This window comes from Pipistrellus hanaki, assembly GCF_964339955.1.
Source record: "Pipistrellus hanaki genome assembly, chromosome: 17".
Taxonomy (NCBI): Eukaryota; Metazoa; Chordata; class Mammalia; order Chiroptera; family Vespertilionidae; genus Pipistrellus; species Pipistrellus hanaki.
Window position 1 is genome coordinate 40,579,903 of NC_140519.1, and position 16,833 is coordinate 40,596,735.

Consider the following 16,833-nt stretch of genomic DNA (forward strand, 5'->3'; position numbering starts at 1 on the left):
GCGGTCGCCCTGAGACAGCAGCCCCCGCGCCCCCTCCGCCCTCCACCACCTTCCGCCCTCTGATCCCGCCGCGGCGCCCCTGCGGCTCGCGGGGCGCCGCCTCCCGGCGATCGGGGCGAGCGGCGGGGACCCCCCGGTGCCGCTGGCTCGCGGCGGCCTCGTCTGTCCCCTCCGAGGGGCGCGCCCCCTCCTGCCCTCCCACTCCCCCCAGTCACCCCCCCCTCGGCCCCCGCCGCCTTACTCCGCGCCTCCCCGCCGCCCCGCGCCCGCCCCGCCGCCTTACTCAGCGCCCGCCCGGCCCGCCGCCGCCCGCCCCGGAGCCGCTCCCTCGCAGCCCGGCGCCCCGGAGGCCGGAGAGACGCTCCCCGGAGCGCGCGCCCAGCCTCCCTCCCTCCCTCCCCCACCCCCTCCCTCCGCGCCCGCCCTCCGCTCCCCGCCCCCCGCTCCTCTCTCTCCCGGGGGCGGGGGGCTGTCGCCTCGGATGGAAGGCCATTGATTTGTATGTATTTGTCCCGGCGGCGCCGGAGGAGGCCGCCCCAGCCGCCGCCGCCCGCGGAGCGGCCTCCCCGCCGCGTCCCCAGGGCGGCCGGGCTCCGCCAAACATGTCGGCTCCGGTCGGGCCGCGGGGCCGCCCGGCTCCCACCCCGGCGGCCTCCCAGCCGCCGCCGCCGCCTCTGCAGCCCGAGATGCCCGACCTCAGCCACCTCACGGAGGAGGAGCGGAAGATCATCCTGGCCGTCATGGACCGGCAGAAGAAGGAGGAGGAGAAGGAGCAGTCGGTGCTCAAGTAAGAAAGAACCCAGCTGCTCCATCTTCCCGCCTCCCTCACCCTCCCTCTCCCTCCCTCCCTGCTGCCTGCCCTCCGTCCCCCAGGCGGCTGCCCCGCGGCCGCCGCACGTCCGATCGCCGCCCGCCCTCCCGCCGGCGGAGCCTCGTGGTCCGGGCTGCTTTCGGGGTGTCGTGTCGGGAAGGGGTGGGGGGGCGGCGAGCCTTTGGACGCGGTCATTGTCCCCGAGCGTCCTGTCCGGAGCTCCCCGCCGCCGGCAGGCTGGGCTCCGGGGCCGCGGGGAGCTCCGCACAGGGCGCCCGGGTAGGGGCTGCCCCCGGCTCCGCGCGCGCCTGCCCGGCCGCCGCCCCCGCGCCGAGCCGGGCCCGGGCGCCGGATCCAATATGGCCGTGCACAGGTGCCGGCCGGAGCGCCGAGGCGGGCGGCGGGCGGGGACGCGGGGCGCCCCGGGCCCTCCCTGCCCGCGCTGCCGCAGGGCGGCTCTGCTCCCCCTCTGCTCCCCCCCAGCGCTGGGGGAAGCGGCGTTGCCCACGATCGCCCGCCGAGGGCAGGAGGGCGGCGGGGCGCGGCCCGGGGCCTGCCGCGCTCCGGGCGCTCCGGTGGGTGCGCGGCCGTCGCCATCTTCCGCCCACCCCTCCCCCGCGGCGGGCTCCGGCACCCGCGCTCGCTCGGCGGCTCTTCCTGTTTGCGCCTCGTCCGTCTGTGTGATCCCTGAGAGGCTCCGAAGGGGCTACGGGTCCCGCCGGGACTGCGGTTTTGGGGTGCCTCCTCCGACCGTGCGAAGTTGTGTGCACACGCCCAGCCCGGGGGCGGGGGAGCGGGGCGGCCCGGCGGCGGGAACTTCAGCACCGGGAGCTGTCCAGCCCGGGCTGCGGGGTCCGGCCGCGGGGAGGGGGCCGCGGGGCGGCGGGAACTTCAGCACCGGGAGCTGTCCAGCCCGGCTGCGGGGTCCGGCCGCGGGGCGGCGGGAACTTCAGCACCGGGAGCTGTCCAGCCCGGGCTAGGAGCTGTCCAGCCGGGGCCGGGAGCTGCGTGCTGCTTAGGCTAGACCGCTAGATGATCTGTTTCTACAGGTTTGCTTTGCTTCTAAATGCTTTGCGGTGATTTGATTTCCCAGTGAACTCTGAGAAAGAGATTGTACAGAAGATGTGTAACCTTTGTATGTTTTTTTTTTTCTTTCCAAACTCAACTTTTTTTTTCTTCTTTCTTTTCACTTGGATTTCCACTAAAAGATGAACTTCGTATACAGTTTCTATGCCCAAGTAGGGCCATTCTTTTGTGTGTGTCATCCAATTTACTCTCCCATAGTCTCCACAGAAACACACCCCGGAAAGGGTAGAATTCCTCCAGGAAGGAAAACTAACACACTAACTTCTAATTATGTAAATTAAAAAAAAACAGGTTGTTGAATTCAATAGTCTTTCAGAAAATGTATTTTTCTCTCCTCTATGATTTTATTAAAAAGAAAAAAACACACACATTTCTTATTGATTTCAGAAAGGAATGGAGAGGGAGAGATAGAAACATAAAGGATGAGAGAGAATCATGGATCCGTTGCCTCCTGCACCCCCCACCCTGGGGATGGAGCCTGCAACCCAGCCACGTGCTCTGACCGGAATCCGACCGGGACCTCCTGGTTCATAGGTCGTCGCTCAACCACGGAGCCACACCGCCAGGCCTTCGGTAGTCTTTAATACACTTATAGAGAAATACTTTTCTGCTGTTATAATTACATTATTTAATGAAAAATATTACTTTAAATAATTTATGATAAATGCATCGGATATTTGTACATGCTTGAGAGAAATCCTATTTATCAAATGATACTTAAGGACCAAGAACAAATGTATTTCTCACATATTAACTGAAATAAAGAAGAGCTGCTTCTTCAAAGATCATTTCTGGGTTGAGCTACTTTTTGGGACTGTGATTTATTAGTAGCCTTGGAAATGAAAAAGATTAGGAGATTTAAGTAGCTTATTTCAACTAATAGGAAAATAAAGCATTATCTATAAAAGCTTTTTGAGCATGTTCCTAACTTCACTCTACTATATATACTGACAATACCAAGCTTTGGATGACTTAGAGCTGGACATTCAAGTATATTACTATATATTTTTACTATGTTGCTATAAAATCAGTGTTCCCAAATGATGCTCAAATAAAATAGTTTTATTTATTTGACCCACATATTTAGATGTAGAATGTATTTTTTATTTCATTATAGTATGCTAAATAATAGCACTTATTGGGAAATTCACTCTAATTTCAGATTAATTTATTGTTCTAATATATATAATTTTAAATGAACTTTTGAATATTAAATTAAGAATTATTCAAAAAATATACTAAAAAAAAGTTGTGAAAGCGTTGGCTATTCAGGTAGGTACACATAAACTTACATGTAATACAATTGTGCATTCATATCTTTACAATTTAGGGAGAAACAAATACCTAAACGAATTCATTCTATGAATTTACATTGATAAAAGTACATTCATATTTATTTTAAATATATATTTGCATTTCTATCTAACTTAATCTTGGGAGAGGTCATAGCTCAAAATGACCTACATGGCTTCAGAATTATTTTTGTTTTCACTTTAACAATAACTTATTTGGAGGTTAAAACCTAATATATTTCAAAATTTAATTAAAAGTTCTTTAAAAGTGCTTTTGTCTTTTGTAACAAAATAACAGTAGGCCAGGATAATGAGAAAAAGAGTAGACTTTATATATAATAATAAGAGACAAAGCATTTTCAAGAATTTGACAATTTATTAAGGAATATGTTATCAATATTGGATATTAAATTTCACATGCTGTATATAAGAAAAAATGCTAGTATTCTTCAATGACTACTATTTCCATTAACTTTTAAGGGACACATATCTGGTTGTGACTATACTATATCCTTTGTTTCTCTTCCGTGATATCCATTTAATTTCATGTTAAAATCTATTCTGAAAGAAGGTCATGGACAGAGAGAAATAAACTGAAATTCAAATTCATATCTGCTATCTTTTAACAACTATGTAAGAAAAAGACTTTGGTATGTGAAAAAATGGAACTATTTGAAAATATTTTTGTGTGATCTGTGAGATTCTATGTTATGCTAAGTATTCATACAAAGTGGGGTGTGCATTACAAGATGACATATGGGAGTACAGGAAAAAATATTTAAACTTACATTTACATTTCTATCCATATTTAAAAGAGAAATTAAGCTTTATTAATAGTTAACATATAGAGTGACAATATTAAAATACATATAATTTACATATAAATATTTGTATATGGAGAGGTTCAGGCCTGAGATATTTTTAGTGGGAGAGGTGAGACCACTGTAGTAATCTCTTGCTTTGGGAGCCGGAAGAATGAGAACTATTTATATTTAATTGTTAGCAATGTCTTCCAAGCCTAGCTGAACATCCACATACCTAGGAAGTTCTTCTATCATCATCAAACAATACCATTTTACATGTGAGTGAGATACTAGAATTTTGGAAGCATTTTTATATATCTGTAGATTCCTAAATAGATCAATTCTTCCTTTTTTTTTTTTTTTTTTTTTTTTTACCCTATGAGTTCCATTAATATTTTTAGTTTGGATAACTCAATCTGTCAAGTTCTACAATGCCCTTTTACTGATTAATGTTCTTAAGGCTTTCAAGTTGTTTTTCATGACTGTAAACTTCTTGAGGGCGAGAATAAACTTACTGGAGTCTGTGTTTTACAGCATCCTTAAATACCTGTGCATAGGAGGTACCTACTAAGTAATGTTGATTTGACTTTTGGTAATGTGAATGAGGTAGTTTACCAATTTTGTTGGGAAAATGGAGAATGATTATTTTTAAAAGAAAAACATAACCTAAAAGTTTCTATTTTCAAATGAGGCTTTTTTTTCCCTTTTTCTTTTTGGTGTGGTACTAAGAAAAAAAATAGAGGAACTCAAATCTACTGAAATCAATAGAAAGGCATTCATTCAGTAAATATTCATTGAGTTTCTACTATGTGCACACCACAGTCTTTTAGATGAGGTATTTTTGTAACAAATTAGAAATTATGTTTCTTGATGTGTAAATCATCTTTTTTTCGATATCAGTTTAGGTTTTCTGTTAATGTCAAAGGGATAATTTCCTCCGAAATAAAGGAAGATAATAAGTAAAAATTTTCCCGATAGAACAAGGTAACAATTTAGCTTATATTAAAAACAGATGAACAGTTCTACATTTTTTTTAATAATTCAATTTTAAAAGTGCTTTCCAAAGTCAGTTTGTAAACTTCTTTATTTATTCAGTAATATATATAAACTAGTAGCCTGGTGCATGAAATTCGTGCAAATTAAAAGGGAATTAATTAGAGGAGGAAATATTTTAATATTGCTATTGATGTCCCCTGGCCAAGTACCATGCTGGGAGGCAAACTCACTGTTCCAGGCCAGCGATGCTGCAAGTCCCCGCCCACCTGCGTCTGCCTTGCATGAAGCCTCCTGCTATTCGATTGTTGCGGTGTTATGGCGTGATGACCATTTGCATATTAGCCTTTTATTATGATGGTAGTGCAAAATTTCTTATGAAATTTTTAACTATTTTCCCTAGTCAGAGACAACTACTGTTGCCAAGTATACTGTATAGTCTGCCAGAAAATTCTGTGTAGAAGAGTAGATATGTGTATATATCAAATATTTTGTGTTTGTGTATGTGTGTGCACAAGCATGTGTGGATATATGTGTGTAAACATGAACAACACAAGCGTGTCCTGAAAGTTTACTTTTAGAAGATAATTCCCACACCCGTTAATATATAGTTGCCTCATTCATTTTAATGGCTGCATTATATCCCATTTTATAAATGTTCCGTAATTTCTTTAACGAGTACATATTTTTGGGTAAGTTGATTCTAATTATTTTGCCATTAGGAAAAACACTATGTTAAATACCTTTGTGTATATATCATTTTCCAATATGTCTGAATATATCACTGAGATACATTTTTAGAAATGGAATTATTTGATCAAAAGGTCAGCATATTTTAAATTTTAATAAATATCACCAAATTTACTTTCTTAGAGGAAGTATACATAAGTGACATATACTAGGGAGACTTTCCAACATCATAGCCAATTCAGTGTGTGGTAATCTTTGCCAATATTTTGGTGAAAAATATGCCATTGTTGATTCAATTGCAGTTTTCTCATCAGTGAGGACCTTTTACCTTTGTGTAGAGCTTTTTTATTCTTATTTTTCTTTTTTTAACTCATCTACCTATCACCATCCTAACTTGTGTGGTAATAAAGGTGTTGTTTTTATTTTATTTATTTATTTATTATTATTATTTTTTATTTTATTGATATTTTACAGAGAGGGAGAGAGAAGGTTAGAGAGTTAGAAACATCGATGATGAGAGAAAATCATCGATCAGCTGCCTCTTGCACATCCCCTACTGGGGATGTGCCCACAACCAAGGTACATGCCCTTGACCGGAATCGAACCTGGGACCTTTCAGTCCACAGGATGACGCTCTATCCACTGAGCCAAACCGGTTTCGGCAGTGTGTAGAGCTCTTTTTGTTTCTTTTTCTATTGCTCATATTTAGTGATCTGTAGGAGCTTTTTATATATCTTGTTTTACAATCTTGTTTGTGCCTTTTACTGGTCAGGATTAAAAAAATGTATTTGAATTTATTACTTTTTGTTTTATGGCTTGAGATTGGCAGTCTACTTAGAATGACCTTCCTCATTCTAATATTTAAAAAGAACTTACCATATTTTCTTCTTATCGCTAAATGAAGATTTAAGAATGTGGCATGTCAGATAAATGACATATTTAATTATGAAGACTTTCAAATAAAAATTGTTATATATATAAATAACCATGACCATTGCCAAAAATTGAAAACCTATAGTTTTTAAGGATTCAAAATGCATTCTAAGATTTTAATTGACATTTTCTGAGAAAGACCCTAACACATTCTTTATATATCTTCTATATTTTAAAGTAACTAGGACAATTAATAACTTCTTGTTGACAATACATATTGACAAAGAACTGATTAAACTGTGGGATGACGAGGGAGGTAATCGAGACGAAGGGTGATGGACCAGGTGGACTTTGACCTTGAACTTTACCAACTCATCACTGAGTTCTAGCTTATGTTAGTAAACCCTCTGAGCCCATATTTCCTCAGCCGTGTCATCAGACTAATACTAAAACTCCTGTCTCCACCCCCCAAACTTTACCTTTCGTGTGTAAAAGAGGGTCCGTGCAGAAACTCGCTGGAAGTGATTCAGAAAGTCTGCAGCAGAAGGTTTAACCGGAACTGAGTCAGTAGAAGAGACTGGAGAGAAGGCCAGGATCAGAGCTTAAGACAGTTTCTGTGCTGTTCTTTCCATTTGGATTTAATCCCGAAGGACTGTGTTCCCAGGGGATTGTAAGTGGATACAAATGTCTTTTTTTTTTTTTTTTTTTTTTTTTTTTAATGAATGATTAAACCTAGCACTGCCTAACAGAGTGGACAGCAGCTAATATCTCAAGAAACGATTGCCTTTGGGATTTAACGGTCACATTTGTAAAGAAGTTTCATTGTTTACTCCTCTTGGACAGGAGAGCTATTGGCTAAGGTGTGTGTTATTCATTAAAGTAATATCAAGCAGTGGGCAACACATGAAATCACTGAGAACAAACTATATTTAATAAATATTATTTTTCCATTAAAAAACATTTCGCTGAAATCGATTTGGCTCAGTGGATAGAGCATCGGCCTGTGTACTGAAAGGTTCCAGGTTCGATTCCGGTCAAGGGCATGTACCCTGGTTGCAAGCACATCCCCAGTAGGGAGTGTGCAGGAGGCAGCTGATCGATGTTTCTAACTCTTTATTCCACCCTCTTCCTCTCTGTCAAAAAATCAATAAAATATAAAAAATAAACAAAAAACATTTCATTTAATAAACATCTGTTCAAGGATGTGAGAGTTTAAGCCACCTTTTCCTAGTGCTAGGTCCCCCCCCCCCTTTTTTTTTGTATGGTGTTGAGTATTTTTTTATTTGAAATTGTTGTCAACATTTTAGAAACCATCACCAACAGCAATTTCCTTGAGCAGTGGCGATGCGGGTATTTCAGGGGTGGAAAACTAAGCAGCTCTTCAGAGAGAATATGTGGAATTAGATCATCTTCTAGGTATGCTTGAAAAAACACCCCCAGAATTTTAAAATCAGGGGGACTTGAGCACACACAATTACTTGAGTACAGAAGGGTATGCACCTTGGGGGACAAAGCATCTTTGACCAGGTTCAGTTGATATGTAGCTAATAAAGAGTATAAAGAATATTAGCATAAAGAATATTAGCATGATGGGCAGTGTCACTCTTCTAGTATGTTAACAGAAACAAGTTAACACGGCAACAAAGTTAAGCCAAAGAATTGAACCAGGTGTGTGTAATCAACTGTTTCTTCTCAGGTAATCTACGGCTAAGATGGCCTTAAGTCAGAGCTTCTTTGCCCTACCTGTATCTCATGTTTCATTTCCTACACTATTTCTCCCTTACTTTCTAGTAATGCTCTGACAGCAAATTCCTTTCTATATTTGTTGATATAATAATGAGAGCCATGACTCCCCTAGAGACAGTCTTGTTGTGGTACTGTTGTTGTCTTAGCTGAGATCTTCTGAGAAGGAATATGTGGAACTGGTAGAAAGAAGTGGGAATTCTTCGAGAGCAGTATTCAGTTTTTATCTCCAGACTTTTCCACGCAAGCTTTTCTTCGAATTTGAATATATGTCTTGAATTGAAAGAAGGAACTAGCATTTGTTCAGTGTCTACCAAGTGCTAAGATCTAGGTCACAAAGCTTGTAAGTAACAGGACCCAGATCAGTACCTAGATCTTCATAACTCCAAAACCCATTTCTCTCCCCCTCCTCCCCCATCAGATTGCTGTTAAGTCTTCTGGAAAACTTAAAGTTAAGAGCCTAATGCTTAAGGGCTTGGACTTGAGTCAGACAAATGTGGGTTTGAATCCAGGCTGTCACTTAGTAGCTGTGTACCTCAGTGTGTTTGTCTGTGAAATGGGGATAATAACACCTACTTCAGAAGCTGTTATGAGGATTAATTGAGTTTGCGTTTGTCAACCCACTAGAATTCCAAGTTCATAATAAATGCCATTGATGGCTATAGAGAATATCAATGTAGTTTATCATCAATAAACACTTTTATGAACCCCCAGTTTTTAAATGCCTGTTGAAAGGACATTGTTACTTTCTTTAATAAAGACCCAGATCTTCCAATAGTATTCCTTGTATTAGTTTTCTACTACTAACAAGCTTAGTGCGTTAAAACAACATGAATTTATTATCTTACAGCTCTGTAGGTCAGCGTCTGACAAGGGTCTTACTGCACTAAAATCAAAGGAATTGGCTTGTGTTTCTCTCTGGAAGCTTGCCGGGGAGGATGTGTTCTTGATCATTTAGTTTGTTGAAAGAATCCACTTCTTTGAGGTTATGTGATTGAGATTTCCCATTTCCCTGAATGCTGTTCTAACCTGTTAGAGGCCCTGCCTCTCCCTAGCGCTTGCTCCTGGCCTCCTAAATCAGTGGGTGTTGAATCCTCCTGATGCCATCTCTCCCACCCTACTTCTGTGGCCATCACTCTGCCCACAGCTGGGAAAGATTTTCCTCCTTTAAGGATTCATGTGATAGATTGGGCCCACTGGATATTCCAGAATAATCTTCCCTGCTTAACCATTTCCGTGGAATCCTTTTTCGCTGTGTAAGAATACATACTTAACGTTCCTGGAATTAGAATGTGAACATCTTTGAGGGAGCCATTATCCTCTGCACATTTCTCAAGTAAGTGCCACTGGGTATATGTTTTTTTTATAAAGTAGAGATTGTTGTCGGGGTCGCGGTGGCTCAGTGGTTGAGCATCGACCTGTGAACCAGGAGATCACGGTTTAATTTTGGTCTGGCCAAATTGCGAGCTCAATCCTCAGTAGGCGGCATGCAGGAGGCAGCCATTCAATCAATGATTCTCATCATTGATGTTTCTCTCTCTCTCTCTCTCTCTCTCTCTCTCTCTCTCTCTCTCTCTCTCTCTCTCTCTCTCTTCTTCTCTGAAGTCAGTAATATTTAAGAATAAGCTAAAGAATTGTCCTCTTATTTTTTAAAAATGTATTCTTCATTCAGAGATACAAATTCCAGAGTGACATCTCTGAAATAATATTTTGCAATGCACCTTTCCAGGGGTTTACAATAATTTATTGCCTTCAAGTTACTGCCAATCCGCTCTTCAGTTTTTATTTATCTAACAATGCATTCCTGAATTAAAATGTCGTTCTGACGGGGGAGGTGGGGTAGGGTTGGGGGTCTGGGGACCAGCAGTGTGAATTGTTCTGGGGTCTGCACATCATTGCTCTTCTTAGCTAGTCATTTCCGTTAATAATTGTACTTATTTGTATAGAGAGAGGAATACATAATATTGTCATAAGACTAATATGTGAAGAATTCCTGAAATCTTTCCAAACGCAGTATTTTTATTATCATTTAGAAAGACTCAGCATGTACTGTATATTGCAGGATGAGTAAATAAAGACTTGGATTTAACCTTTTGACAAGAATATGGTTTCTCTTGGGATGTTTGGTTGAAAAGCCGTTTCTTACTCTACAACAAGAGTGGCCGTTATTCTTTCTTATAGTTATTAGCCTAGAAGTCTGACTTAATGAAAAGATATAGCATGTATTATGACTTCAACTTTATGCCAGTATTTAAAATATAAGTTGTCTTAGATGTATAAAACATTAAAGGTAGCTGTGAGGTGAAGTAGAAAAATAGTCCCAAGGCACTTATATAGTGTTATGTGATAGGAGACACTAGACATCAGAGTCCAGTCAGAAGACAAACTAAAATAGTAATTTGAACAGAAAAATTTTAATATAAAGGGTTAGCCGAAACCGGTTTGGCTCAGTGGATGGCATCGGCCTACGGACTGGAAGGTCCCGGGTTCGATTCCGGGTTCGTTCCGGTCAAGGGCGTGTACCTTGGTTGCAGGCACATCCCCTGTAGGGGGTGAGCAAGAGGCAGCTGATAGATGATTCTCTCTCATCGATGTTTCTAACTCTCTCTCTCTCTCTCTTCCTCTCTGTAAAAAAATCAATAAAATATATTTTAAAAAAAAGGATTAACTTATAGCTCTAAGCAGCCCCCTCTTTTAGGGCCTAGGGAGAGAGCCCCCTCCCCCAGGGCTGAGGCTGAGACTCAGCCCCTGTAGGAGGGTGTGGCTCATTGCTGTCACAGTCTGGGGCAAACCAGCAGGAGGACATCTGTGGGGGTGTCAGTGGGGGTGTCAGTGGGGCTTGCCGAGAAGCTGGCTGGAGCGCTCAGGAAGCTCACTGGGAAGCCACCCCATGGGTGTCAGAGACTTGTTGGGACACCACCTGCCAGAGTGCTGCTGAAGCCGCAGGAAAAATGTCCCCCAGGGGGTGCCGGCGAGCCCTGCGGGGAGGGTGCGTGCCACCAGGTGTCCTGTAAACTCCTGGCAGCCAAGCCTCCCAGAAAAGCGACCAACCACCCAGAAACAGAGAGCAAGGAGCCCCTTCTTCAGCGAATGTCCCTCTGGCTCCCTCTGCTGACAAAGCTGAACATGGTGCCCCCTGGCCAAAGGGAAAGACTCCAGGTCCAGTGTCTCGGAGCTGGACAGAGAAGGGTGGGCTTGGCGCTGAGAGGCAGTGCATGTATGTATACATGTACAGGAGGCTGTGCCACCCCCAAATAGCATAGCATGAAACCACATGGGCTTGTTTTTCCTTCATGCTCTCTGTTTTCTGTGGCTCACCTGGGATCTCCACTCCACATGGGCCTTGGTCTGGAGCACAGGCTGATGGAGCAGCTGGCGGGCATTGCGAGCAGACGAGAAGAGGGACTGTGGTCAATAGCAGGCTGTCTCTTACCATTTCCCCTCAGAAATAGATATACCATTTTTGCTCACACTTCAGTGGCCAAATCAGCTTACACCATTATGCCTCCCTGAGGGCAGAGAAGTGCAATTCTACCATTTTTGGAGGGAGAGTCAGAAATAAATTTTTTTTAAAAAAATTATAAGATTGACAGGATTGGCATTACAAAATTTGGCATCCCTAGGATATTGATTTAAAATTCTCCCTTTAAAGTTTTGTTTTTACCTGCCTTGCAGTTTTTATGAGTTTTAGTGAAAAGGAGCATCCACATAAGAATGGGTGATACTCTTGGCTTCGGGTCACATCAGGAAGTTGAAAACAGTTTTCAGCAGCAGGGAAAACATTTCTGAGGGTTAGATACAAACAGCCTTTATTTTTATAATGTTGCATTAACTTGTATTTACGTGCTACATGAAATATGGACTGTTCCTTTGGGCAGAAAAAAAAGTTGTTTCATTCATGCTCCATCTTAGATGGTGATAAAAACCAAGATTTAGAGATCTGGGTTAGGGCCCCAGCTCCATCGTTTGTTTGGAAATAAAGAAATTTACCTTTAGCCGAAACCGGTTTGGCTCAGTGGATAGAGCATCGGCCTGAGGACTGAAAGGTTCCAGGTTCGATTCAGGTCAAGGGCATGTATCTTGGTTGTGGGCACATCCCCAGTAGGGGGTGAGCAAAAGGCAGCTGATTGATGATTCTCTCTCATCGATGTTTCTAACTCTCTATCCCTCTCTTCCTCTCGAAAAAAAAAAAATCAATAATATATATATATATATTTTTTTAAAGAAATCTACATTTAATGTTAAGTTATGATTGGCATATTAATTTCACAACGATTGTGTTAAATATTTACCATCACCTATGTTTGTATGTCATGTCAAAAAAAAATTGAATTTACCTTGTTGGCATATTTGATTAGAGTGAAAAGTTTAGAAATAAGAGTGTGAAGGGTCTATTATGTCAATATATTCTTTAGAATTCGTGTCAAAAAGCCCAATTAGTGTCAGCATGGTCACCAGTGGTCTTCTGTCTCTGTACTGGGCCTTCCTTGTATTGCTTGTCCCATCTTAAAATCAAATTGGAACCAGCCCCTGGTTTAGAAGCCTCTTTAGACTTCCTATAGCTTGGTAAATTCAAAATACTTATTTTTGCTTACAAGGTCCTTTCCCAACCCATCTTTCCAACTTCATCTTCCACCTCTTCCATCCATCTCTTCTTTGAGCTGTAATAACATTTTCACTGTTTCTGTAACATTGAAGGAAGGAAAGGGGAGGTATGTACAGAATAAAAAATTCAGTGACTTAATATAAAAATGTAGGCTAAAAACACCTTTTGAAGAGGCTCCGATAACGATAAGGATACAAAATTCTCATGATTCATTTTTCTTCAGCTTCAATAGGAATCTTTTGGAATGGTTTTGGAACACATGCTTCCAATCTGCCACCAGATTTTGCAGCAGGAATTTATATAACCATGCCATAGCTCACCATTTACCATATGCTTCAGTATTTCCAGTGTTTTCAAACACTCTCTATTTCCCACCCTTTCCAGATCACATGTCTTGGTTTTTATATCCTGGCGTTTACTCACAATTTCCATTCATTTCTGTGATTCATGAATAATCTCTGGTGTAGCCTTCCAGTTTAGAGACAGTTTCTATTCTGGTTCTCTTTCCTGGACCCTTTAACTACACTGTTGTGTCTAAAAGACACAAATTCATCTGTTCACTTTTAAAAAAAAATATATTTTATTAATTTTGATTTCAGTCAGGGGCATGTACCTTGGTTGTGGGCATGTTCCTAGTGGGGGGTGTGCAGGAGGCAGCTGATCGATGATTCTCTCTCATTGATGTTTCTTAATCCTCAGTGTAGAACTCCTGATTCCAGGCCTGCACACACCACTCCAATCTCAGTTCTTGTTTCTATGGCTTTGCTACTTGTCCTTTACCTTCGTCTAAAGTTACTAGAGTCAGAAAAATTATTATTTAGAGTTGGGCTGGCTTTTGTGACCATGTAATATAGTAGTGTAGTTCTAGTAAAAAAATTCCCTTTTATTAATCTTGTTTTTGTCTTATTAGAACACAGGGTATTCGATATTAACTCACTTGCTACCCATTCTTTGCCTAGGGAAGATGTCCTTAACTCTGATTTTCACCACTTCTCTGGAAGCAGAGGGAGGACAGGAGGCAGGAAAGTATGTGGTGGGGAACTTGCATAGGGGGTATTGCCCAAGGACGGAAGGGGACCTTGTGCATGCACATGTGCGTACGAGGAGTTAGGACTGAATAATTCTGTGACCAGTGATCATTTCCCTTATCTCTGTGTGTTGAATAAGAGAAGTAGATAAATTGAGGATGAGCCAGTAGGCAGGAGGCAGCCAAACTAGGCAGGGACTTACTTATATGATGTGTGGCAAAGGACACAAGACACTGGGGTGAGAGGGGTCATGTGCCAGTGGGGAGGGGAGGCCAGGGGAAGGTCAATGGGGAGAAAAGGAGACATATGTACTACTATTTGTAATAGTTCAGCTTTATTCTAAATATCATAGCAATTTAAGAGTACAGGATTGAGTGTATTATATATATATATTGATTGATTTCAGAGAGGAAAGGAGAGGGAGAAAGAGATAGAATCATCAATGATGAGAGATAATCATTAATCGGCTGCCTCTTGCATGCCTCTTCCCTGGGGACTGAGCCCACAACCTGGGCATGTTCCATGACTGGGAATTGAATCATGACCTCCTGGTTAATAGGTTGACACTCAGTCACTGAGCCATGCCCTTGAGATGATTGAGTGTATTGATGTGGGGTGGAGGAAGTGGTGATGGGGAGTGTTTTAGAGTGGGGAAGAGAGAGAGACCAGGTTTATGGTTTAAACAAGAGTTCAGTTTTGAACAAATGCTAACTTTGGTTTGTGATCTCAAGTGAACAGATGAGCCGAAACTGGTTTGGCTCAGTGGATAGAGCGTCAGCCTGTGGACTGAAAGGTCCCAGGTTCAATTCCGGTCAGGGGCATGTATCTTGGTTGTGGGCATGTCCCCAGTGGGGGGTGTGCAGGAGGCAGCTGATCGATTATTCTCTCTCATTGATGTTTCTGACTCTCTATCCCTCTCTCTTCCTCTCTGTAAAAAAAATTAATAAAATATATATTTTTAAAAAAGTGAACAGATGAATTTGTGTGTTTTAGACACAACTAGTAGATTAAAAAAAACACACCTCTTAGATGAATTAAAATAGCTTGACATTGTCTTACTGTTACCTTCTAAAACACATACCAAGCTTTCCGTGTTTATTATGGGATAGCCAGAGGCCCAGTGCATGGATTCGTGCACATTGAAAGGAAATTAATAAGAAGGTGGCCAGTGAGGTGGGACTGGACAAGACGGGTCGGACACGCCCTGGAGCCAACCTCCTGTGATCCCTCCCGGGCCGGCTGCACCTGGGGTGGTGCCAGGGCTTGAAGGGCATCTGTGGAATGAGTGAGGTCCCTCCAGCAGGTGGGTCCCTCAGCCTGGCCTATGGGGATCAGGCTGAAACCCGAAGTCTGACATTCCCCGAGGGGTCCTGGAGTGCGAGAGGGCACTCTGCAAAGTTGCTATTGCTTGGCAGCTCCTGTGTCGCGCCTCTGCCCCCTGGTGGTCAGTGCACGGTCATGGCTACCGGCCGGTCAGCCAAGTTGCTTAGCCTTTTACATCTATAGATGATCAGACTTTTGAAATGACATATGAAATATGTCCTAAGGCTATAAATTATAATTTACATTTTAATTAAAGTTGTTACTTTGAGTTTTTGGGCTAAGATGATGTTGCCACTCAAGTGGTGAACTGTGGTAGTGTTTACAAAAATATTTTTTTGATATTGACATTTGTGGTTATAAAAATAGATTTTAATGAAGTTATAGTTTCTGAGGAAAATATTGTTTTTTTACTTGAACTACTGATTAATTAAATTGAAAACGTTCCAACCTCTTTTGCCATGTTATTATAATAAAAAAAATATGACATAGATACTATTGATATACTGAAGAACTAGGTCAAGAAGAAAGAAAAAAATATGAAGAGAGAGGATAGAGAAATGGAATGAAAAAAAAAAAGGGTGGACAAAAGAAACACAAAAAATGGAAACATAGAACAAGAAAAGGCTCAAGACACTGAACAGTGGTGTAATTAGGAAAACAAGAGCCACTTTAAATATTTCAAACAAAGGGAATTTAATATAGGGAATTAGTTACCAAAAGAATTTACTGAAAGATCACCAACTGCAGGAAACCACTGCCACTTGTAGGACGAACCATGAAGGGGCGTTGAACAGAGCCTGTAAGTACAGCGATGCTAAGGGGACTGAGCTATCCCTGTTTCCCCCGAGCTGCCGCTGCTTTGCAGAGAGCTCAAGAGCCAGTGCATCTAGCGATGAAAAGGTCTATGGTCTTGTGGATGATGCTGGGCCCATCTCAGAGGACGCTAGTGCCTGCGGTCGCCCACTGCTACCTCTGCTGGAGCCGCACTGCCATTGCAGTAGCCGGCGTTTGTATGATAGTTACCTGGCGCTGCTTTGCCGCTGGAGCCAGAGTCTGTGATCAGACTTCCTGGAACACTGTGGGTTATCTTTAAAGTGGGTTATCTTTTCCTGCTATCTAACTTTTTACCTGCCTTTCCCTGTGTCTGAACGGGAGGAAACCAGGTATTAAGGGATTATGGGAAGTGTAGTCTCTATAGACTTGTGACTCCCTCTGAAGTAAGAGGAGAGCATGGAAGGGCAGGCATGGATCTGAGAGCCAATAAAGAACCGGCCCAGAAAGACATCATAAAACACAGCTTCTTTATTCATCATAGAGAGAAGAAGCATTTTTTGCAACTTTCGAAGTGGTGTAAAATAAATAAAAAGACCCTTTATTTTTTTCTGGTTAACAGAAAGATTAAGATACAGGGACCCCCCAGAAAACCTTTGAAAGTGAGGTAGTTCTACATTGGGGTGTCCGTTAAGTATTTTAGTTTTAAAGCAACAACAACAACAAAAAAATGGACCCTGGTTAAGTTAAGAAGAAAATATATTTATGATGAGAGTATTGGATAGCCCTCAGGAAGTGGAGTAACTAGTCCCTG

At 42.7% G+C, this 16,833-nt stretch overlaps 1 protein-coding gene across 42 annotated transcripts in view; it reads left to right on the plus strand.

The window, feature by feature from the left end:
- Nucleotides 1-300: 300 nt before the first annotated feature.
- The window catches only part of RIMS2 (regulating synaptic membrane exocytosis 2), a gene marked incomplete at its 5' end in the record, with an annotated part of 298,413 nt that continues 281,880 nt past the window's right edge, over nt 301-16,833 (plus strand). For all 42 annotated transcript variants that reach the window (XM_084864496.1, XM_084864498.1, XM_084864512.1 and 39 more), the window contains one exon: nt 301-787. In XM_084864496.1, coding sequence (XP_084720622.1) covers nt 603-787 — 185 coding nt within the window. The remainder of the gene's footprint in view (nt 788-16,833) is intronic.